General features: G+C 52.0%; 1 protein-coding gene across 1 annotated transcript in view; it reads left to right on the top strand.

Annotated features, from left to right (window-relative positions):
- The first annotated feature begins 922 nt into the window (after window positions 1-922).
- The window catches only part of BCL11B (BAF chromatin remodeling complex subunit BCL11B), a 94,233-nt gene continuing 70,749 nt past the window's right edge, over window positions 923-24,406 (top strand). The window contains 2 exon segments of the mRNA XM_032482595.1: window positions 923-1,149; window positions 14,501-14,869. Coding sequence (XP_032338486.1) covers window positions 1,092-1,149; window positions 14,501-14,869 — 427 coding nt within the window. The 5' untranslated portion in view covers window positions 923-1,091.

Below are 24,406 nucleotides of genomic sequence, written 5' to 3'. Positions count from 1 at the left end.
ACAATGTTAAAAAGCCACCGCTAGTCGCCCCCAGTGCTCCGACTCTCTGGGTCTTTTTGTCTCTAGTGCAGATTAAACGTCACGTCCGCACTTGAACTTGAATTTTATCCCATTGTACAGAGGCAGCCCCAGCCATAGAGAGACCGAGAGCTCCCAGAGAACCCGGACTCCGCCATCTTCACGTTGCAATCTATAGCTCCCAGTCCGCGCCCGCACCGACCCAGGCGCACTGGGCAGGCTGCCCCTCAGCCCAGCTCCCCCTGGGCCCGAGGCGCCAGGGGAGCGCTGGGGAGCGCTCGCGGGGACCCGGCAGCCTCTCCGGCCGGCGCCAGCCCGCCAGGTGAACTGGGAAAGAGCCGCTCCTGGAGCCCCCCAGAGCCTCGGAAGGGTCAGTCTCCGAGAAAAAAACCAGGCAGCCCGCAGAAAACCCAGAAACAACCGAACCGGGGCAGTTTTACATTGCTTTGGGTTTTTTGAGGGGGCGGGGTGAGGGGGTACGAGACAAGTCCCCAAGTTTTCTTTGCTTTTTTTCTTTTCTTTTTCTTCTTTTCTATTTGTTTGCACCCCCCCCCTTTCCCCCCTCCTGGTAGAAGTGCGCTTTCCACCTACCAGACCCTGAAAGAAAAGTGTCAGGAGCCGGTGCAAAATCCGGTTTAAGTTCAAGAAGACATTGGGAGGTCCAGGAGGCCAAACAGTTTGAAGAAGTGTAAGCGATTTTTTTTCCTTCAAAAGAATATATTTTTAAAGAAACCAACCAGTCCGCGGCAAGCAACAGCAGATTTTTTTTTTTTTGCCTTTCTTCTATTTTAGATCGAGAGGTTTTCCTTTTTTTTTCTTCTCTTTTTCTTTTGGCAAACAAAACAAAAAACAGCATAGAAGAAACAGCAAAATAAAGAAGAAGAAGAGGAGCAAGAAAGGGCAAGAGAGGAAGGGGGGAAAAAAAAACAAAACACCAACCCGGGCAGAGGAGGCGCGGCGGCGGCGGCGGCGGTAGCGGCGCGGCGGCGGCAGCGGCGGCGGCTCGGACCCCCTCCCCTGGCTCCCCCCATCAGTGCAGCTCTCCGGGCGATGCCAGAATAGATGCCGGGGCAATGTCCCGCCGCAAACAGGGCAACCCGCAGCACTTGTCCCAGAGGGAGCTCATCACCCGTAAGTGTCTGCGGCGTGCGGGCGAGGGGCCGGAGGATGGGGCTCCGGGCACCCGGGACTGGGGACACCGAGCCGGGTGCAGCCCGGCCAGCCGCTGGGGCGGCCCACTGGCTCTCAGAGGCAGCGGCGTCGGCCTAGAGCCTGGTGGTGGGGGCGGGGGGGGCCATAGGAAAGTTTCTTTGCAGCCCGGGGAGTCGGGGCGCTGCGCAGTCAGACGCGCCTCGGGCTCGGGGGCCTGCGGAGCGGGCTCCAGGCCGAGGAGGGGGCGCGCAGGCTGGAGGAGGTGTGTGTGTGCTCGCGGAGCCCGGCTGGACGCTCGCCCCTCCGAGCGGCGTGTGTGGCGGCGGCGGCGCTGGTGGCGGGGTTTGGAGAGGAGGGGGAGGGGGCTGGGGGAGCGGAGGGGGAGGGGGGAGCCGGGAAGTGGGGAAAAGTTGGCGAGCGCGTGGGTCCGCTCTGACGGCGCGGGCGGAGAGCGGGGTGCGCTCAGGCCTGGGGAGACGCAGGGCCAGGGACGGCCACCGGCTCCGAGTTCCCCGGTCGCGGCTCCCAGCTGGGCAGGGCGCCGGCCACGCCGGCCCTAGGATTCCTCAGCCGCCTTTCTCTCCCCTCCTCTTGCTATTTGCAAAAGAATCCAGCTGCGCGGCTGTTTGCTGGGCTCCTGCACCCCCACCCCCCATTTCCCCACCTCCGCCTGTCTTCTGGGATGATCTTGTCTTCTTTTCCCCCACTCCAAAAAGAAGGGTGGGGGTATTGGGGGCTGGTAAAAAATCCCCGCCACAGGGAAAAAAAAGGGTTGTCAGCTAGGAGTGGGAAGAGAGGGATGTGCTTGTAAAATAGTAGGGAGAAAAAAGGAAAGAAGGAAAGAAAAAAGGAAAAAAGGAGAGAGACCTATCATTCTCTTACCCATCTTGCTATCTCAGATCTTTCATCTTCCCGATCTAAATAAACAAGGCAGGTCGCAGTGGAAATCCACCGGCTGAAATCGTGTGGATTTCAAGCAAGTGGCGAGGCGGGCGAAGTCAGGCAGTGGGGCAGAGACGCAGCAGCTTCCTGCGCCCCAGTTGGGTTTATTTAGAAAAGGGAAGAAGCGTGCGGGAGCGGGCCAGGTATGGGGGTTTGCTGGGGAGTTCGCCCGGGTGCCTGCACAGTTGCTCCGGGAAGGTCGGCTCGCGGCGCTCCCCGCCCGCCGCAGCCCGCGGGGCCGCTGCTTCGCGGCGCGCAAACCTTTCCCCGCGGTCCTTTCTCTCGTGCTGCCTGGGTCGCCGTTCCCTTTTTTTTTTTTTAAATTGCAATAGAAATAAAACATCCTCTGGGTGCCCTCGAAACCGCGGGCAGGTTGTGTTCCTGCAATCCTCGAGCACCTCATCAGGTTGGGGCCGGGCTGCCGGCGCGGAGCTGGAGAGGGCAGCGCGCCCAAACGCCGCCGAGGACTGGCTGCGGGGCAGCCGAGAGCCGAATATTTATATTATATTTTAAAAAATTTAAATAAATAAATAAATATATAAAAGGGGTTCTCCCCTCCCCTGTAAACCCAGCATAGGAGCCATCTGCTCGGAGCATTTGCTGCTGCCATTTCTCCTTTGTTACAGCAGATCCATTAGTAAGAATTTGTGGATTTATTATTTTTTGGGGAGGGGAATAGATATTAAAGTGGGCTTGCGTTGGGAGAAGGATGCCTTTTTGAAGGGAGGGAAGAGGACTTCTCTTGTATTTTTCACCATTGTAACATCAAAGAAGACTCGCTGGTTGCATTTAAAACAAAATGTTTTGCAACCAGATTTGAGTCTGGTTTGATCAAGGTCCTTTTCGCCAGTTGACATTTCGTCCTTTACCAAGCCGGTTGCAGTCGCTTATTTTATCTCCCTCCACCCCTCTTTAGATGGTGGAGTGGCTGTTAGAATGTCTCCACTTGCAGATGCCTAATTTCTTCAGGAGGCAATTGGCCCCACTTTGGCTCTGTATAACTGCAAGGGTTATTTTTGAGGAGGGGAAACTTGGGGGGAGGTCCAGGAAGGGGGAGTTGTTGGGGGTGCATTGCCAAGCTGGCTGCAGCGAAGGATACAGGAGCGTTTGCAGTTGTGTGTAAAGGGGGAAAGAAGCAGGTAGGTTTGCTTTGCTTTTGCTGTCTCCTCCTCTGGCATTCCTGGGACCTCAGGAGGAAGCCCCGGCCAGAAGGACGGGTGGCAGCTGGGCGTGGGGCGTGAGGGGTGCCCGGTGCAACCTCCTTCCGTCCTTCATTTGTTCCCCGTCTCTCAGCCTCTCTCAGAGCGGGACTGGGGAAAGCCGGCTGACACTGGAGCAGTGGCAGGGAAGAAGAGGTGGGAGGAGAGCAGGGGGCAAAGGATATCCCGCCTGCCTTTCAGGGGCACATGGAGCCCAGGGCATGTGCAGGGGGTTAAGGAGGGAGAGTGGTCCAACCAGTTTTCAGACAAGGCTATTTATTATCCCAAGGCAGCTGGCTTTTCTGTCTGTCCTGTGTCACTCGGGAGGTGGGAGTGCAGGCAGGGGAAAGGAGAGAATTGGATGCAGTTTAGGCTGTCTGGCCTCTGTAAGTGCCTCTCCACAGTGATGCAGGAGTCGTGGCTTTAGGGTGCTCTCGGCGCTCCTGGCCAGCTACATGGGTGCTGTCAGAGCCCTGACCTGGGATGCACATTTTGGATTTTAAATGTGAAAGAAACCACCTAAAACGTGGTACATCTTCAGTTTAGGTGGCAGCCCACTGGCCTTAGGTTCCTTAGAGATGATGCAACTGAGGATAACTGATGGTCTGAGAAACACGAAGAGCACACAAACAGCATTGAGAATCTTGCAGGGGGAGGGGGGCAGTCAGAGAAGGGCTCCAGAAAGAGCTAGTTAAATGTACAGACAGGGCCAGCGAGAAGAGGAGCGAGGTATAAAAGAGAGTATGGGAGACAGCTGGAGATGAAAACCTGGGCTTCTGGTTTGTTTCAAAATGTTTGACCCAGATGGATATGGCTTTTAAAATCGGAGGACAGACACAGCTATTAATAAAAACAAACACAAAACAACCCAGTGACAATAGTGAGGAGAGGAGGATGAGGGACAGTGACTGACCAGGCAGAGGGAAAAGGGCTGCGAGCTGCGGGGTGAGTGGAGAGGCAGATGAACTCCAGACCATGCAGGAGCTCTGAGGCATTCCCAAGAAAATAAGAAGTCTGTGGTAGATTACACAACCCCAATGAAGGTGATTTTTCAACAACCCAGCGACAGGCTTTCTTGGAAGATTAGTAATTTTCCGCATGCATTCATGATTTTGCAAAACGACTCGAGACCCAGGATTTGACGCGGAAGTTGGGCTAACTGTGTTAATTCCATCGTTGCCTCTTAAATTAGGTTTTGCTGTTGCTGCCGGTTTTGAAGGCCACTGTGCTCACAATGCTCTGAACTCCCCAGGGTAGAGTGTATCTCCGGTGGCCTGTGTGTCTTGCAAAATTGGGTCTCCGATACATTTCATAAGACCTAGGCCCCTCTTTTTTTTTTTTTTGGTAGTTGGTGGGGGGAAGTGAAGTTTGTATCACTTCTGCACAGAAGGGAACCCCATATCATTAGAAGTGTGATATAAGTCAGCTGCTCTGATTCCAAGGGAGAATCAAAATGTGTTCATGCAAGGTGTTATGCCAGGCTGATGTTATTCATTTGTAATTCACACCTGAGAGAAAACAGTCATGAGCCTATTTTAACAACCCCTAATATTTTTAAAGGGTAGTCTTTCCCTCCCAGAATGTGATGTATAGATGCATTTTTTTTTTCTTGAGGGTGGGAGGTCGCTCTCTGCCTGTGCTTTGGCCTTGGTGATTTTTGTCTGGCCTTCAAAATATTTCGTAACAGAAAACGAGTCATGTCTCAAGTGCTGGAGTGACTGCAGTTGCTTTGGTGAGGCCGGCCTTAGAAACATGGAGGGAGGCTGAGGTCAGATGCTTGGGTGTGATGCTTTGTGGCCGCTGTGCAGGGCTAGATGGGTCTCACTGACCCAAGAGAAGGCCAACTTTTGGTGCATTGGATAGTAATGATCATTCTGTCTCAGGTGAGATGGAAACACGCAAAACAGTTCCCAGAGATCAGTTTCTGACTGCCGAGCGAGCGCACCAGTCTCTCTAGCGCCTTTATCAGAAGCGAGCCTTTGGCACCGGCTTTGGGCTTAGAACACGGCTCGCACCAGCCTTCCGTTTTTCCTTTTCATCTCCTTTCTCGATCGCTTTGCATTCTCTGTTGCTTGTTGTGATAAAGTACTTTCCAAAATAAACTTTCGGTTGAATTGGCTTTGGGTGGATGGCAAGGCTGTAACGCGGAGCCAGCCGAGCCTGGCGCCACTTGGCAGCTAGGGGGAGCTCGGCGCCCGTGTCATGGCTTGGAGCCGGCGCTGCGAGGGGCCGGGAACCGGCTTCCATCAGCCGTGAAAGCAGTTTACGTTGCTGCAAAATGTCTTAAGTGTGAAGTTGTAATATTGATTTTCCTGCGGAGATCCGAGAAGGACAAATTGCGAATATAAGTTTGAGAAATCTATTTTCAAGCTATTGGCATTGACTTACAAGACCTCACTAGGTGGGGGGATGGCATTTTTCTTTTTAATTTTTTTTTTTAAAAACAATTACAATTGTTAGTTTTGAACGGGTGTGTTTCCCCCCGATTAGCCTGTGGTGATGACTTTCTGAAAATTCTGTTAGGCCCTCTAGGCATTCATGATGGGGCGGGGGGTGGGTGGGGGGAGGTAGGTCTCTGAAGAGTGAACCTCATTTTGTCCATTTCTGTGTTGCACGTCACAGACCCAGGGATCTGCCGAGAATCGCTGCTTTGGGGAATCATGTATCTAAAACAGTTTGATGAATGGAAATCCTTTTAGCTCAGATTTTATAACACTTGGATTCTCAATTCCATTTATTAGGTAACGTTCCCACTGTACTAAGCGAAATAGCACCATTCCCCAAAGATATAAAATGCCAACTCGAATAACATGTAAAACTTTGTTTGGAAGGACTGTGTGCTTGCTAGACCCAGCGTTGCCAATACCTTTCACCCCAAACAGTGCCCTTAATGGATGGCTTTTAATGAGACTACTCCCCTAACCGTGTAATTTCATGCTGGGGAGTATGTGTGCTTTTTGATCCCCGGATTTCTGGATCTATAATGTCGTCTTCTCCAAGTTCAAGAAATCTGTGACAGCGCAGTTAGCCCTGAGTCTTATGCTTGAGTTCAGTATATGTGCAGAAGAGGTTACCCAGCGACAGGAAAGGAGTGCTTTATTCTAACCTGAAAGAGAAATAAATTAGGTCAGACAAAAGCCCAGCGCTGTCATCAGCTGGAGAAAGAGCCTTCACTCTCCAGGACAGAAGGCCAGCAATTTATCTGATGATTTCTCTACTTCATTTAATGTTTGAATTGAGCCTGTTGTAAGCATATCGTGGCAGCGAGCTCATTTGACAACTCAGGGATGAAGTGTCACTGTCATCTTGAAGCTTTGGGCTGGGCAGTGGCCTCTGGCCTGCAGAAAACTGTTAAAAAAAAATTGACTTTAGAAACCCCCAATCCTTTGCCTCGGGACTTGGAGTTTTACAAGCTGTAACTAAGCACTGACCACAGATACGACAATGAAGAAAAAATATGTATATATGGGGAAGGGCAAAGATGGGGCCCTTGACCTTTGAGGACTATCTGCTGTATCTCTTATGGTTTAAGAAAGGACCCTCTGGTGGTCTGAGTAGGGCCTACCTTTAGCTGGAACTCTGCAGGGACTTTGGGTTTAATGCTGTTGTCACATCTGGGAGGACAAAGGAAAATAAATGCTTTTGGGGGACTGTGTGCTGTACTGCACGGCCAAGTTATTGATGCCTGCGTAGCATCCTTCTCTGAAGGTGGTGTTAGCTTTAGGTCCACTGGCATATTTTTTTCATGGGGAGAGGGACAGTAGAATGCCAGGAATGAATGTCTGTGTCACCCGGCTGCTCTGAGGATGGCTTTGTCCTTCCCAGCACTCTTTATTTACTCACAGGATTGGGCCTGGGGGCCTGTGTGGTGTCCCCCACCCACTGCTCCCCATCCCACAAATGTCACTTCTCAGAGAGCCAACGGTCAGTGAGATCCGCCCACGTTTTCGTCCCTTGTTGACCGCCTCCCTTGAGCAGTAGTTTTCCCCAGGCGTGTATAAAAGTGCGGAGAGCAGGCTATTTGGAGACACATGAAAGCAAAGGGACACACTTCGTGTGTCTTCTGCACGAGCCAGGGAGGGGGGTGAGGGCAACAGCATCGTTTTTACTGGCAAAAGTGACACCAGATCGCGGTTTGATTAATGGTGCTACATTCACAGGGACTTTCGTCCGGCATTTTGACATATGCAAGTCTTTTGTGCAGTTGCTGAAATTCAAGAAATTCATTCTTTATTTCCTTTTCCAAGGCAGCTGATAATCTGCTTGGGTGTTGAATTAGCCAGCCCTCGCTTTTTTCACTGTAATGAAATCCCAGACCACACAAAATTAGGTAACTTCAAAGTAAAACAAAAAACAAAAAACAAACCAAAAAACCCTCCCTTTTACCCAACTTTTTTTTATCACCCCCTTCCACTGAACTGCTGAAGTACAAATACATTTGAGAATGTTCTAGCGAGCTCTCTACCAAAACAACACGCAAAAATGACTCAAGGAAGTTGAATGCCAATGTTATGTGATTAACATGGGCCTCAGAGATGGGAGCGCTGCTAAGAATTAAAACAAAAGGGGAGGGAGTCATGTTTAAATTTCTACCTTGGCGACGAGATGCTGAAAGCGTTTGCCATGGCTGTCTGGGTGTCAGCCTCAGAGAATCTCTTCCAGTTAAAAGCTTGTAGTTCGGCGTCCTGTACGGAGGGTCCTTCTTTTCTTCTGTTGAGCACCTTTGAAAAAGCACAGCATTAAATAAAACAAATCTCTTCGTTGGGCCTCAAAGAATGCTTTCCTATCGCATCATGACGAGCCCTGTTGCGTCTGAAGATTTAAGGCGTTTGCAGTTTTGAGGAATCTTCTGAATGTGTTTAGAAGGATTTCTGTAGCCACACATTTTTTTTCTTTCTTTAAAGAACGATTTTATTTATCAAAACCTAGGTCCCTCCTGTCTTTGGTATATGGTGGACTTGCCTTTTTTCTTAGTAACCTTTTAGTTTGGGATGGGCTCTGTGGCTATGCCCGAACGCTGCTTCCCTCATTCGTTGGGTCTTTTTTCTGCTTTTGAATGTGTGAGACCTGGCCTCCTGAGCTCAGTTTTGGGGGATCTGGGGAGGTAGATGCAGTGGGGGTGGGGGGAGGTTGGATTAAGTCTGTAGAGCAACTTAGGGTATTTTTCAGGGAGCTATTTTTAATTTGCAGAAGTATCCTGGGGGGGGGGTGCATAGGACAATGTGTGTATATGGGGAGTGTGGAGTCTTCTGGCTGGGTTCTCCCTGTACCCCAAACCTCTCCTCAGATCAGGAGTCTTCCACCTTCCTGATATGCAGGCCAAGCCTAGGCCTTCCCTCGTGGGCCCAGCCAGCCAGACTCCAGGTCATTTTCACGGGAAGGAAACCCACATTACAGATAAGATTGTGCCCTGGCATCCTTCTCTCTGCCCAGATACCAGAAATGTGGAAGATTTCATTTTGAGGCATGTGCTGCGTTTGGCGTGGAGCAGACAAGGCTTCATGGGGTGGCGGCCCTGGTGTACTCCTGTCCCCGCAGCTGATTTGAGGGTGCCGGGGAGGTGGCCTTGGAAGGTCTCTTGGGGAGGCTCGGGGCCTGGGCCACCAGCAATGTGACACCTGGAACAGGCTGGAGTCTGCTCAGCCCTCTTCCCTGGAGGGCAGGTGGTCCAGGAAGAGAGGGCTCATTTCTCTGAGTGACCTGCCACCAGCCCAGCTGTGCCCTCCCTGGGTCCAGCGGCAGCCCCGAGCTTGCTGGTGGCAGGAATTTGGTGGGCAAATGGGGCTGAGGGCTGGGACCTGAAAGCATCCTATCCCTTTGTGGCCCTGTGAGGACATTCCCCCGAACACGTGCCTGGCTAGGCTGAGGCTCTGTCTCATCTCCGACCCCTCTGCCGGCCCTGCCTTCTTCCCTCTGTGCGGAGAACTTCATAAAACCTCCTGTTGTGGCTTTAAGCATCACCTAGTCATGGATTATTCTCTCCGTCGAGAATTGATTCCTTCTCTCTCCCATCCACCCCTCCGTCCCTGCCCCCCACCCCACGGTTGTTATTTTCTCTTGGATCCAATAAATTAAAAATTGATGGCAGCCCAGAAAGTGTTGTGCTCCGTCGAGTGTGCGTTTTGGTGGCGTTTAGGTGTCGCCTGGGGTCTCAGCCCCTCCCTGAATGTTCATGGGGAGGAGAAGGAAAAGATCGTTCTGCAGATTATTGGGAAGCACGGACTGCCTGGCCAAGGCTCTGTCTTCGTAGGAAGCAGGTGTAAAGCAGAGCTCCGGCGGAGGGATGCTGAACATTTCTCGTAAACACGCGTACAAATAGGATGGTGGCTGTGACGTTGGCAGCCCACGGTTTTGAGAGCCTGGCACCCCTCCCCTCCCTCCTTCCCCTCCCCCTCATCAGTGAAACAATAATTCTGCATATGTTTTTCCTGGTCTGTGGCTTAGCCATTAAAGGTAGAGATTTGGATTTGAATCATTGCGGGGTTCAGGGGAACACGGGGTCTGTGTGCTGTGTGTGCAACAGGGTGCACACACCGTGCTCTGGGGACAGCAGGAGACCCGCCCCTGGGCTGGAATTCCCGTGGGGCAGGTGCAGGGGCAGTTGTCAGAGGAGAAATGGGCAGGCGGGGCCCTGGGAGCCCAGCATGTGGGGGAATCACTGGCCAGGTAAGGCCTGCTAAGCCTTTGCAGCTGCTGGGGGCCTGTGGGCGGCTTGGCCGGGCCGGTGTTAATGATGTCTTTCCATTTCTGTCTTCTGCCCAAATTCCTTCTCAGCCAAGCTGAGGCCTGGGGGAGTGGTCTTAAGATTGAGGGCTTCCCTGTCCATTTAACAGCGATATCCGTTAGTATCTGTGAACCCTGATTTCACTGCTTCTAAATGCATTTATCAGCCTAGCCTTGTAAATTAAATGTGGTTTTGTTGTAAAAGAAAATTAACTCTGTGTGTGTGTGTGTCCACGTGCTTTGGGATTTCACATTTCAGAATCCACCCCAGTCTGATACCTGACATTTAAACGCTGCTTTCATTCATTTTTCCTTTTAATGAGTCAAACATTTTAGCAATCCCTCTACTTTACTCGGCTCAGAAGAGTGAGGGCAGCAATATTTTCCAGGGTTGCCTGACACTTGGGGAGCTTTTCATGAAAGCAGGAATCATCTCAGAGGGGAAAAACCCCTCATCTTTGCCGTCTGTCTACGAAGGCCCGAGTTTGCCCGACAAGGCAGCCCGGGGTGGGGGCGGCGGGGGGCTGGCTTGGAGGCCTGGGACTTGGAAAGGCTGCTTTGTCTTCACGTGGTGCTTCACTTTCCTGGTGCTTCCTGGTCTCTGGGTGGTAGTTCGGACCGCCGTGCCTGTCGCAGCAGAGGCCTGGTTCTCCGGGGCTCCGTCCATGTGCCAGCGAGACAGAGAAAGGAGGGTTCTAGATGGGCCAGGCCTGTCTCACTTTGCCTTTTCTGAGCTTGGCCCACTGGCTCTTTCTCCGTGTATTTCTTCCATTAGCAATAGGGTTCTAAGAAGGGACACACACACACACACACACACACACACACACGTGTGGCACACACGCACCCCACACGCCCAGCTCAGTATCCGCCTGCCAGCGGAAACGAAACCACAGCCCGTCTTTGGGGTGTCTCTGGAGGCCTTGAGCGTGAGATTCAGCAAGCTGTCTTGGTCCACCCGCTCTGACCCCAAAGTTTGACAGTTTGGGGGCTCGGGGTGGCTCTGCTGCCTAAACACTGCGGGGTGACGTTGCCACCTTCCTGGGAAGTGCCTTCCCCAATAGGCCAAAGCCTAGAGCTCCCCGCCCTGGGGGGCGTGGGGAGAGGCAGCCTCGCTCTTGGAGCTGGGTGAGCACCCCCTTCGTCTTCGGGAGTTTTACTTTCAAGGCTGCAGGTGGGAGAGGAAGGAGGCTTTTTGGGTTCTTTTCCTCCTGGACGTCCTGGGAGGAGACAGGGAGCTGCCCTGGGTCTGAGAGCTGGAGACCTGAGATCAGAGCTGTTCTGGGATCAGAGCTGTTCCGGGGGACTGGGACGCTGGCAGAGCCTGGCTGCCCAGGGTGGCTGCGAGGGGACTGGAGACAGAAATCAGAGCTGAAGCTCAGTGAACGGCTTCGGGTACTTTCAGACTCAATTACTGGGGCTCACAGGCTTGCAGCATGAAGGAAGTGGAAAGGGCAGAGACTGCCAAATAAAGGAAAGAATACCAGATGTTACCAAAAAAAAAAAAAAAAAAAAAAAAAAACAAAAAAAACCCCAAAAAACAAAAGGAGAAAAAGGAAAAAGTGCTGGAACAGAGTCCTTAGCAAAAGATGGAAGGGAGAGGGCAGAATACTTCGCGGACAGGCCTAGGTGACCTGGGCTAATTTTTAAATTAGTCTGTGTTTCTTTTGAAGGAGAAAATAAGTTGGAAATTCTGTAGCTTAAAACCTGCTAGCCGAGAGGAGACATTCATGCTTCCTAGACCTTCCACCACAGAGAAGGGGTGGACAGACTGGCTGAAAAAGTGAATGAAAAGCAAAACCGAACAGAAACCGAACAAGGAAACCAAAGATGAAATTAGACAATGGCGAACACCTCCCTGCCCTCAGAGAAGATGATCAAGTAGGGAATGTGGCTGGATTAGCTGCTGCCTTTGTTTATTTTTATCAAATGCCCTTACTGATGCAGCTGGCTGCTAGGCCTGCTCAGGAGAGGCCTTGAAAACGGGCCCAGGTACCTCCAGCCTCCCTACCGCAGAACTCACCCGTTTCATTTGAATTCTCAATTTCGTTTTGTCCTTTTTTTTTTTGCTTTTCAGCTCATTTCCTTTGTGTCTCTTTCTCTCTCTCTCTCTTTTAACAAAACAATATTTTGACATCCTCCTCCCATTTATTAGAGTTCTTTCTCTAGCAATGGTGTACAATACATCCTTATATTTCTAAAGAACTGTTTTCACAGCCCTCTCCTTTGGCTCTGAAATTATGTATATGTAATTGGTAATTAAAGGTGCGAGCTTTTCAATATAAACAGTATTGCTCAATGTTAGATCATTAAAGGGAAAAGAGGCACCGAATAATTACCTTTTACATTCTGACAGACCGTTCACAGGGACCCAGTCCCCCCTAGAACTGCTGTTCGGCGTGAGGGCTGTGATTACATTTTAACCATCTTTTCATAAAATAAATTGGTAAATTAATTACGTGGCATTGTCTTCTAACTCCTTTTAAAGTAAACTTCGATTTCTTTTTACAGTGTAATTGATGGTTTCTGGGGCTGCCTTTTGTGCACGTGGCTTCTCTTACCTTATAGGTTCTTTTTGTGGGAGGGCATGCAGACGAGAGATTTCGGATTTCCTCCTCTGCGGGGTGTCTTTGCACTGCCACGTTTCCAGTGCGTGGCTACATGTAATTCATTCACGGCTCTGCCTGCTTTTCTATAAGCACAGGCAGGATCTCAAAGTGTCACTTCCCTTCTCAGCGGTACCTGCGCCACACACATAGCCCATACAGGGTGCACGTCCTGAACCGTCTCCCTGACGTTTGGCCTTCTACATGGACTATCACGGGCCCTGAAGAAGCTTGTGTTCAGAAAATACAGGACAGTGATTTATATGTAGGATGGAAGATGCCACAGAATTTTTTCCTTAAATTATCTGTTCTTTGGCTCTGGCCCGTCCATAACTTCACTGCCACGGAATGTGTTTTTCCTCTCTTCCATTTCTTTTCTCTCTGTTCTTCTGTGGTTTTCATTATCCTTTCCTAAATACCATACCACTTAAAATATACCTGCCTCCTTGGGTTTCTGGCCTCTGGCTGCCCCCTGGCTTCCCTGAAGACCCCGCCACTTGTGCCCTTCTACACCACTACTGACATTTGCTCTCGAAAAATTCCACCCCGAATTTGTTCAGACCTGGAGGGACGGTGCCACCTTGTTGTCCACTTCCCTTATTTATGACACTGTCGGCTGCTGCCTTTTCAAGTTTTCCCTGAGGAGGTTGCTGCTTTTCCAGGCATCGATTCACTTCAAAATATTTGGGTCCTGTGCCCCCTACGAAAAAAAAAAAAATAAAATAAAATAAAAAATAAAGAAAGGAAATAGATCGGCTGCTAAAGAAATATGAAAATGTACAGCCCATTGAAAGTGTGGTTTGTCATCTGCCAACAAGTGCTTTTGGCGTCTAAAGAATTATTATTTTCTTTCTTTTCTTTTTCGGGAGTGAAAATAAACCCAGCAAACAAAAAAGGACAGTGGGGAGTCGGTGAGTGTTGGGAAGTGTACAAGGCGATGGAAGTCTGACCGGGAGCAGGGAGTTTGACAGGAGAGCCGCTCCCTCTTTCAGCCAGCCGACGTGCGGTGACTCTCCCCTGCATCGTTTCCCCTTCGATATTTCTTTTCGAACCAACGCTCACCTGTCGCTTTCTGAGCGTGTGGGCTTCTTTCTCTCGGAAGAACTGGCCCTCGGATGCCCATCTGGGTTTCTGTTTTCTTGTCTGGTGTGCAGCCAGGTCTCAGGTAGAGGAATGCAAGCAGGACTTGAATGAATGGGGAGGACATGAATGAAAGGAGGGAGGGGAGGTAGGGCGCAGCTCGAGCCCGAGCAGGGAGAAGTAGCTCTGGCTCTGGCTCGTGGTTCTCAGCTTTGGCTGCCCATCTGAATCACCTGGGAGTCTCAAAAAAAAGAAAAAAGAAAAAAAAAAAAAAAAGACAGCCTGACATTTGTATCTCAGTGTAATTGATCTGGGGTGCTGCCTGGGCATCGGGGGTTTTCAAAGCTCCCAGAAGAGTCTCAGATGCTGCAAAGTTTGAGAGAGACCTCCAGATGATACTGCCAAGTTGGGGACGGCCCAGTCTCTCATGACACCAGGATGTGTGTGGATGCACATGTGGACATGTTTGTGTCCCTCTGCTAGGCTGGGGCAGGGGCAAATTGGCAGGAAGTAAACCAGAAAGCTGTAAGATCAGTAACACTTAAGCCATAGCCTCTGGGAGCCGCAGAGCTGCTCCCGGAGCCTCAGTTTGCCAATCTGTTGCACGCAGGATGGTGAGCCCCCTGCCTCCAGGAGTCTGGGGGAGGACGTGGTGACTGCCAGCATCCCGCGACAGCGGGGCCTGCCTCTTGGTGGGGAAGGGTTGGAATGAATGATGGGTGCTCGTGACTGCCTAAGTCCATCTTGTCTTCTCTGCCCCCCCCTTCTCCTTTCTCTCTCCAGCAGAGCCTGACCATGTGGAGGCCGCCATCCTCGAGGAAGACGAGGGTCTGGAGATAGAGGAGCCCAGCAGCCTGGGGCTGATGGTGGGTGGCCCCGACCCTGACCTGCTCACCTGTGGACAGTGTCAGATGAACTTCCCCCTGGGGGACATCCTGGTTTTTATAGAGCACAAGAAGAAGCAGTGTGGCAGCAGCTTGGGTGCCTGCTATGACAAAGGCCTGGACCAGGGCAGCCCACCGCCCTCCTCACGCTCTGAGCTCAGGAAAGTGTCAGAGCCGGTGGAGATCGGGATCCAGGTCACCCCCGACGAAGATGACCACTTGCTCTCGCCCACGAAAGGCATCTGCCCCAAGCAGGAGAACATTGCAGGTATGGAACATGGCAGTCTCCTGGCCACTGCCAAAGCCACCTCCCTGGTCCCCCGCCCTTGCTGAGCTGGGGACTCACCCTCTGTCTGAGGGTGTCGGTGCTGGGAGGGCCCGGGCGCCACCAGGTGGGCTTGCCCTGGCCGAGGGTCCACCGTCCAGGTGACCGTCGGGAGGAGACAGGCCTGGGGCTCAGAGCGGCCCAGCGAGTGATGGTTGCTTTGCTTCTGGCAGTGTGCTCCATTGTGGGGCCAGGAGTTCGGGATGGAAATTCGGAAGGCTCGTTGGCCCTCACTTTGCTGGTGTTCTTGGCTTAGTCTCTGGCTTTGGAGCCAGCCGGTCTTGGGTTGGAGTCTGTTCTTCACAAACTTGGACAAGTCAGTCTCCCCATCTGTGAAATGGAACTAACGAGACCTCTCTTGCTGGGGTCCTTGTGAGGCTTAATGAGACGTTGCCTGTTGGCCGTGCCGGGCCAGCACTTATGAAAGGGATCGCTCTTTTCTCCTCCTCCACTCTTTGGCCTCAGTTTCCCAGCTGTAAAATGAGGGGTTAGGCCCTTGAGCTCAGAGGCCCCTTCTGATGTTGCCTGATCCTAGAGGTGGGTCTCGGGAGGGGCTTGTGGGAACTTGCTGGAACACTGCGCCCCTTGTGGAAGGTTGGACATCCCCTTTGGCACATCCACTTGGCCGGCCACCTGGACAGCTGGCTTTTACCATTTAGAGAACAGGTGTAGGGGCTTGCGTCCTCTAGCCAGGTGGGCTCACCACAGTGAGTTTGCATCAAGTCCTTCTCTCCAGGCCACGTTGGGGCATGCTAGAGCCTCCTCCAAGGAGCCCGTGCTCCGTGCAACCCGGAGTGTTTGCTTCTGGTTCGTACTTCTGAGCTCAGGGCCCTGGTTGGCCTGTGTTCCCTGGAAGTGGCAGCCTGTCCTGCAGCAAGACGGCCTCAGAGTGCATGCAGGCTAGGGTTCAGATCCTGCCAGTAGACTTTGGACTAGCTTCTTCAGGGTCCAAGCCTCAGTTTTTCCATACGTCCTCAGAGTGATATTGGCAGGCCTGGTGTGAGGATTCAGTGGGCAGGGGCTTCATAAATGCTTTGGCAGTGAAACTTTTTCCTGGGGGTCCCTTCTGGCACCACAGCGTGCAAGCAGGTGGCTGGCGGGGAAGGGTGTGCATCCCTCTCCACTGTTTGGTTGTGGAAGCCAGGGGAGATGCCGGACGGACTGAGGCTTTGGGTGCTCCTTGGAGGGTGAGCCTGGGGTAACCAGGGCACTCTGCTCTCATGGGTGAGACACATGGGTGTGGACAGGGGACCCTCCCATCACCCAGGAGGCAGGTAGGGTGATGCAGCAAGCCCAGCTGCTCCGTGGCAGCCACCCGGCAACTCTGTGACCCTGGGCCTCACTTTGTCCATCTGTACAATGGGACTAATGAGCTCTCTCTCCTGTGAAGAGACTGCTCTGGTATGCAGATGCCTGCAGGCACGTGTTGGGCACTGGGGAGATCCCGTCGAACCAGACTGGCCTGTGGGCCTGGCCTTCTGGTGGCTGTCCTCACACGAAGTCTCCCACACTCTTCATTCACCAAGGGCACTGAGAACAGTGTCCAGCCTGTTAAAGGCCAAATTCTGTGAAGCCTGGTTTCTCAGTGCTATGCAGATCTGAGCGATGCTTCCTTCATTAGGGCTGTAGCCGTGACTGAGAAAGGTGCTGGGCCCCTCTTGTCTATGCTGCTGGGGTCCCCACCCCTTTCTTTTCTTTGTCTGATGCTTGAGGGATAGTTTCCACCAGTGGTATAAACACCTGGCGTCAGTGCAGACAGACCTTTCAGGGGTGGCTCCTGCCAAGGAGACTTGGGCCCCATTCACGTGTCAATGGAAGGGCTTTCTGCTCTAGCCAAACCCCGTCTGAATCCTCATTTCATGTGGAAGGTCTGATCCAGTGAGAGGCTGCAGCTCATTGTCGGTAGGTTTGTTTAAGAAAGCGACTAAATATGATTGCATAAAAGGCAAAGTTAATCTCCAAGGCGGCTTTGTCCTCACCCCCCCACCCTCTGTCCCCCGCCATCCCCCCTTTTTCCGGGTTGTAATACGGCAGCAGCCGACAGTATTTTTATTCTACGTGTGACGAAAGATATTCTTGGCCTTTTCTGTTCAGCAACAGGACGAATGGATTTCTTCATTCTTGAAGAAATATGTAAAATAATCCCTTAGAAGTCTAAAGAGATACGTTTGTTCAAAGCATTTAAAACGTTATTTTAATCAAAGGCACAAAACAGTCTGCATGCTGTGTCAGCTGAAGACGACCATTCCATTTTAACAGCCCATCATGCTTTTTTTCCTTCCCAGTCTCCTTTTTTGCTTTTTCCCTCCCTACTTCGGCACCAACTTTTCTTTTCTTTTTTCTTTTTTTTTATTTAATAAAAAGGAAAGATTAAAGAATAAAACTTCAGTGGCTCAAATGTATAAAGTAATTTAATATGGTGGGAGCATTAATTATTTTAGCTTAATTGAATTCTGAGGACTGCAGTAGTTGCATTTTTGTAGACAAGCCCTGTTTATTATTTCTCTGTGTAGATTAACAGTAAAGGAAACAGAGATAACTTTCAGTTATTTATTGTAAAATAAATGTGTCAATTCATGTGTAAAGCAAGCTGCTCAAAGATAATTGAGTCTTTATATTTTAAGAGGGGGACTACGAATCACGGGCGCTTCTCCGCCCGGGCCCCAGCAGTCCGCGCAGCCGCTGGCCCAGCCCCCGGCACCGCTGGCCGCGCCCAGGTCTCTCTGGTTCCTGCTTTCCGGCTGTGAGGGGCTGCTCCAGCCTGCCCATGCCCCCGCTGCCCCCTGTCATTCCTAGGGCTGGCCCTGGTCGGCAGCTGGTGAGATGGGGTCTGGGGGCTGCTGATTCTTGGGACTTTGCTTCTGGCTGGACTGTCTGGGCTGAGGTGCCCAGGTGGCCGCGAGGGTACCGCCTTTTCAAGAGCTAGGACTCTGCGTGTGGCCCTGACAGGTCCCAGCCCCCCGACCAGGTGTTTCTAGAGGCAGGGCTCCAGAGATGGATGGGAAGGGCTGGCCTAGAAATATGTGGGATCTCTTCCACCCTTACAGGCATCCCCTGGGTGAGGACCAAGTTGGAATTCTGTCGGTCATGACACCAGGGTTGGACCTTTCCTTGGGATGGTGTTCTGGAGATGGGTAAAAAGGGAATAGTTAACTAGCACCCCCCCCTTTTTTTTTTAATAATGAAGAAGTGGGAGAGTGAAAGGAAGACGTTTCTGAAGCCTTGGGCATTCATTCATTCAACAACTGAGCACCTGCTGCCCTTCCCCGCCCTGGACATCCCCACCCGAAAGAACACCCTGGAGGGGCGGGAGCTTGGTGGGAGGATGGCCATCCGGGGGACTGCTGTGTCCTGCTTAGGGGACATGACTGGAGTGTGAGCGGGTGGCAGCCCTGCTCTTGGTGTGTGTGGTCACGGTTTGCTCCTTGACCACGTGCTGTGGGCGAAGGAGGTCCCTGGAGCTTGTGTCCGAGGCCCATCTGCAGACAGAGGGGTGGCCTTGGTCAGAGGTGGGGGCTTTGTCCTGGAGTGCTGGCTCAGGGGCGGCTGTAGGCTAGATACCCACCTGTACAGGTGTTCCTTCCGTTCCCTAAGGTCCCTTCCTGCTGCGTTCTCTCTGCCACTGTTGGAGCTTGGGGGCCCATCCATCATGGGGAGCAGGAGGAGTGAATCCTGGGAGGTGAGATGAGGGGGGCCCAGCGTTTGCAAAGAGCATGAGTCTCTGAGCTGTTACCTGGGATGTGAGTCTTCAGGAGGCGTGAGGAGAAGGGGGCTTGGGGGAGCTGGGTTTGCAGCCTGCACTGGGAGATGCTGCCCCATGGGAGTGGACCCAGGTCAAGTCTGCCAGCCTCACGCAGCGTGATTTGACCTTCTGAGCTGCAGTTCCCTCATCAGGGAGCCTACCTCTCAATAACTGTGACGTGCAGTGATGTGTGCCTGGCGCATGGTGCGCCTGCTGTGAATACAAGCGCCCTCCTCCTTCCCTTACGGATGCTCTGCTCTCCCTGGTTCCATGTCTCCTGGTATGAGAGTAGCCAGCGTAGGTCTCCCTGGGATGGAGGAGACACTTCCATTGGGTTCTGAGGATGCCACCGTCAGAAATGACCTCAGAACGACTGTCGTGTGTCCTGTCCCATGTGTCGCTCTGCCTTCCCCTGTCTTTAGTCACATTCTTGTCATGTGGCGTCAGCTCTGAGGGCAGGCGGCCCCGGGGGTGGGGTCTGGCGGTCGAAGGAGCACGGGCTCTGTTGCCAGGCGCCGGGGTGCGATTCCTGCGCCCATCCAGGGAAGTCGCTCTGCTTTCCTGGGCCTCAGTTTCCCTGTCTGCACTGACTTTTTGGCTTTATGCTCAGAAGTAAATGAGATGAGGGTGTTGAGCAGCCTGGGCCTGGCCTTGGGTAGACCACTGAGATGTGGAAGCATCTGGAAAACTTTTTAAAGAGCGCAGCAGGAGGTGCTTGCTCTTCTCAGTCAGAATCTTGAAAACTCATCCTGGATCTCTCTCAGCCTTTTCCTCCAGATTCCACCTTAGAATTCCCATTTTATAGCCCCTGATCACAGGCATTTCGTTTTTGGCTTTTTTTTTTTTTTTTTTTTTTTTTTTTGGTGTTATCACTGCTTCCATAACCAAATGGAGCTATAACAGGGGGAATGGGCCATCAGATGTCAGCTCTAGGTTTGCCTTCTGCCTTTTTTTCTCTTCCCTCCAAACCCCAGATGTCAGATTTCTGGAGAAATGCAGGAGACAGGCAGCTGGTGACAGGAGGTGGCAGGTACCCCTGGGCTGGAAGTGGCGGGCAGGTCCCTGCTGTGATGGCTCCGCCCGCTCTGCATGTCTTCATCTGGAACCCTGGAAGGGCCGGAGATGCTCCTGGGGGCAGGGGGCAGGGGGCAGGGGGCAGGGGGCAGGGCTCACGGCTCACGTAGCCGGCAGGGCACAGACCGGGGGTTTGGTTTGGGGTCCCGGTGACCCATTGCTAGGCAAACTGTGCTGCAGCAAAGGGCTTCTGTTCAGCCGGAGGATTTACACGCTGCTCTGAGAATGTTCGTTTCAGATTTTAAAAAATAAATAAAATAAATGTGCAAAAAAGAATATTAACTCGGCCAGTGGGAGAAACTAAGTAACTTGCTTGTGCTGGAAACCAGAGATAAACCCCGCTTGCAGGTTGTCTTAAAAAACTTGCATTTGATAAATTTAGAGTTGTTATTTTCCCTTCAAATTAAGATTAGTTAAATCCATGTGTGTTGTGGCACGGATTATCTTTTTTTTATTATTAAATCATGACAGCTAATTATTTGTTCTGTCTGCACCAAGCGATGGTGGAGTGTTCCGTCTGAGGGACATGGCCCTGGGCTCAGGCTGGGGGGCTGGGCATGCAGGGCTGACCTCAGAGCCGGGGCAGGGCCGGTGGGTGGCGGGGAAGAGGGGGCCAACCTGGTCACCCACACTGTGCTAAGTGCTTTTCTTGGGTTATCACACCTTGAAATAGATGTCAGTCTTGAAACAGATACTGTTAACCCCAGTTTGAAATAGACATTTGTACTCCCAGTTAGAGCTGGGGCTCAGAGAGGTTAAGGGACTTGCCCAATTCACACAGCAAAGTGGAATCAGACTCAGCTTTGCCTGGCTTCCTCAGATAGCACAGGGTATGGAGGCTTTTAGGAAGAAGTATACTAATTCTGCCTGGCTGGTGGAGTGACTGGTGGCAGGCGCTATCTCCAGGCTCCATTCATGGTGGTCTTTGAAGCCTGTCCCAGGTATGACCCTTGAAGATAACTGCCAGGAACCCTGAGGCCCCCAGAGGCTTTGACCCACAGTCCCAGGCGTCCTCATACAGTGGTCTGTTCTTTCCTGGTGGAGGTTTTGGAAAGGCAGGTGACAGAAAAGCAAGCAATAAAATATGAATTCAGACGGACTTAGGCTGGAATTTTGGTTTTGCCAGTGACTTGGTATATGACCTTCAGTCAGTTGTCCAAATCTCAGTTTCCTGTAAAATAGAGATAATCTTTCTTATCCTTCAGGCTTGTTATAAGGTTGGATTTAGACAGTGTGTGCATATTTGAGGTCCTTGTGCATTGCCAGCTGTTGTTAATAACAGTCATCAGTTGGGGTCCATGGGGGTTCTGGCCTGAGCTGGAGGGATCTCTTTGCCCATTCCCTATTCTGACCTGTTAAGGGGGTGTCCGAGCTTGTGTAACTGGTTGCAGACAGGGCTGAGTCCAGACCCCAGTCATCTCGAGTCGGGACAGGTGACCTTTTGCCACACCAGGCTGCCCCAGGCAAGCCATTTCCCCTGGCAGAGTCCTGATTTCCTCACCTGTAAATGGGGGTTGGGGGGAGTGATCCCTGTCCCACTGGCCTCCCAGGGAGGCAGGAGATGGCAGGTACCGTGTACACTGTCCGAGCCAGAGCAAAGAGTGTCAGCAGCTGCAAATGTGACCGTGGCTCTGAACGGCAGTTCAAAGTTGAAGTAAAAGGAAGACACAAACTATCGGTCAGTTAAAAGCTCATTATTTTTTTTTTTTCCTTTTTAGAGTTGGGAGCTTCTGACCTGTGATTTTTTCAGGTGGATCCGTGCTCCCAGCAGCAGTGGAGGAAAGGGAGGAAGGCAAGTAAAGGGAGAGAGTGAGTGAGGAAGGCTCTGGGCCCCAAGTGGAGACCCGAACCAACACTCAGCCTCTATTATTATTATTGTTGTTGTTGTTGTTGTTGTTATTAGACAGTAAGTAGTTAGCAGTTGATTTTAAGTTTTCTATTAGGCATTTGACAGCTTTCTCCGTCCCCGCCTAATTTTCATGCCTGACTAATGCATAACCACCAGCTCTGAATCTGTTCAGAGGGGGCTCTGTGTCAGTAAGCTGTGTAAATAAGGCAGCCTGGTGGTCACCCCCGTGCCCTTGAATTCCTCTTTTCACTGAGGAAACAAAAAGATGGAGTTTTTCATATTTGGATTTTTAATTTACCGCATCCTTATTAGAGCTTACAATGTGGCAGTCATGGTTTGAAGGGCTTCACACACACTAACTGAGTTAATCCTCCTAGCAACCCCACTTGACCAAAGAGGAAACTGAAGCACAGCGACGTTAAGTCATTTGCCAAAGTCACACAGCCAGTGAGCAGGGGTCCAGAGGGTAAGCGCCGGTAGTCACACTCCTTCCGGTGGCGAGATGGGGCTGCCCGTGGTCATATTTTATCCCACGTTCCCATCCAGTGTCTCCGCCCCACCAAAGCGGTTAAATCAGGTATTACTTTCATTTTGTAGACGAGGAAACCGAGTCATAGAGAGGTTAAATGCCTTGCACAGCCACCCCATGAGTCAGCGTCACGGTTGTGCCTAGGAACCAGGCCCCTTACTTCCAGCCAGTGCCCAGGCCTGGGTGTGATGGTGCCGGTCTTTAACTGTGGCTGGCACAGGCCTCTTCTGCCCCGATTTCCACTCTCAGGGCGAAGCTCCCTGGTGGGAATTGGGGTCTAGTGTGGGGTGAGGGAATCAGGACAGTGGAGCTCCCCTGTCCTACATGTCTGTCCATTTCCTGCCTACTGCTCTGTGCAAAACCCGTCTGGTTAGGAGCTGACCCCTCCCCAGGGTAGGGATGGTAACAGGCAGGCGGGCCTACTGGCTGCAGCCTGGGGAGGGGCAGGCAGGGTGGACTCAGGCCCAAGACCTGTGGCCACAAGCTGTGTGACCTTGAGCAGACCCTCCCCCTCTCTGGGCCTGAGCTTCCTAAGCTGAAATCCGAGAAGGAGCCATCAGTGGTTTGTAACAGCTGCAAACTCCTGGCAGCAGGGTGGGGGGTAGACTCCAACTTCCCACCTCAGTCCCCTTCCTGCCCAGTGGCCCCAGCTGACTTCCCTCACTTGTTACGTATTGCGCTTAGGAAGTAAGTTTTCTTTTAAGAAATTGGTGGCTGAAAATGAAAACCATTACATTAAAAGGTAAACAGGGTCTCTTTCTGCTCCATGCTGTGAAGGTGCTTCTGGGAGGATGTGGTGTGCACACTGTGAGGTTGATGTTTGGGCACGGGGTCCTTGAGTGACCGGGCCCCTTCTGGGCACTGTCCCTAAGGTTGTAGATGTGGTTGGGTACTTGTCTTTTTGTTGTTAAGAGGACTCCCCTCCCCTCCCCTCCAATGTATAAACCTCTGGCCCCGCAAAACCTGGGCCCACTGTGGCCCGGGACTGCTAGATGGCGGTCAGTGACCTAAGGTGGAGTCAACTTTGCTGGAATGGAATCCAGGGAGAAACTCCCAGGTGGCAGGATGGGTCAGGACTTGGAGGCCCCGAGCTGGACTCAGAGGTGGGCAGGCCTTTTTGGAGAAGGCAAGGCTTTATTTTATTTTATTTTTCAGTGGGTTTCTTTTGGGCCTTTCTCCTGGTCTGCTGGGTTTGATCTGGAGGGCCCCCTGGGGGGGCTGGGGGGGCTCAGGAAGGAGGAGTCTGTGCTGAGGGAAGGGCAGTGCGGGAGGGGGAGGCCTGGGAAGGTGAGGTGGGACCACTACAATGCGAGACAATCTGGGGAAGGGGCTGCCTGCTGCTCAGACAGCGTGGAAACTGGGCTCCTTTGGGTGGAAAAATAGCCAAAAAATGGCCTCTTGTTGGAGGTGAGAAGTCAGAATCCTCCACTCCTGGTGTGGAGAGGAGAAGGCAGTTATTTGGATGCACCACCAAGGGTGGGGTGAATCCCCCCACCTTGGACAGCGAGCTGGTTCTCTAAGCCAAGGCAGTGTTTGATCAGGGCTGCTGACCCTGGCTGAGTACCCTGGGTGGCTTCCACGGCCTTCATGGTGCAACTGTGGACACAGCCTTAGGTGCAGGGAGATAAATTCAGACTGAAAGGTGCAAACAGATGCACAGGTCACCACTCACCCAAGATGAACCCACGTGTGTAAAGCCCCGAGGCCCGACAGATTCAGTGCCTGGGCTGTGGTTTGAGGGAGGATGCCTGTCCGACCTGGCAGTGACTAGGAAACATGCTTCTGTTTTCCTGACTTGAAAGTAGTGGAGAAAGCACTGGCTTTATTTCCAAGGCTCTTTTTGAGCCAGAGCATGGCATCTGGAGAGTATAGCCCCCCCAGCTGGGTTCCAGAGGTCTTTCCTTGGGGCTGGGGCCCTCCCTGGCCTGGGCTCAGTGTAACCACAGTCGTCTGGGGTTCTTCCTTTCCCTTAAGGAGAAACAGGACAAACCTTTGATGACCCCCTCCCACCCCAGCAACTGGCTAACAACGGTTGAGGCTGGTAGACCCCACAAAACTAAGTTCTCCAAGGGAGCCAGAGTGGATTCTTTTCCCCTCCCTCCCTGAGTTCAAAGCCAGACAATTAGAAATCTAAACAGTGTGGTCTTCTCCCTGCATCATTGACATCAGTGGCTTGTAAAACTTTCCCTGCAAAGGAGGCGAGGCGACTTTATTCGCTGGGAAAAAGAAGTATGTAATTTTCCTGACCTGGCCTTTGCTTTGGAGAGAAGGGGAGAAAGAAACAAA

Source organism: Camelus ferus, chromosome 6, assembly GCF_009834535.1.
Source record: "Camelus ferus isolate YT-003-E chromosome 6, BCGSAC_Cfer_1.0, whole genome shotgun sequence".
Taxonomy (NCBI): domain Eukaryota; kingdom Metazoa; phylum Chordata; class Mammalia; order Artiodactyla; family Camelidae; genus Camelus; species Camelus ferus.
The sequence above is the reverse complement of the archived record's forward strand: the minus strand, read 5'-3'. Positions and strand labels throughout refer to the sequence as shown.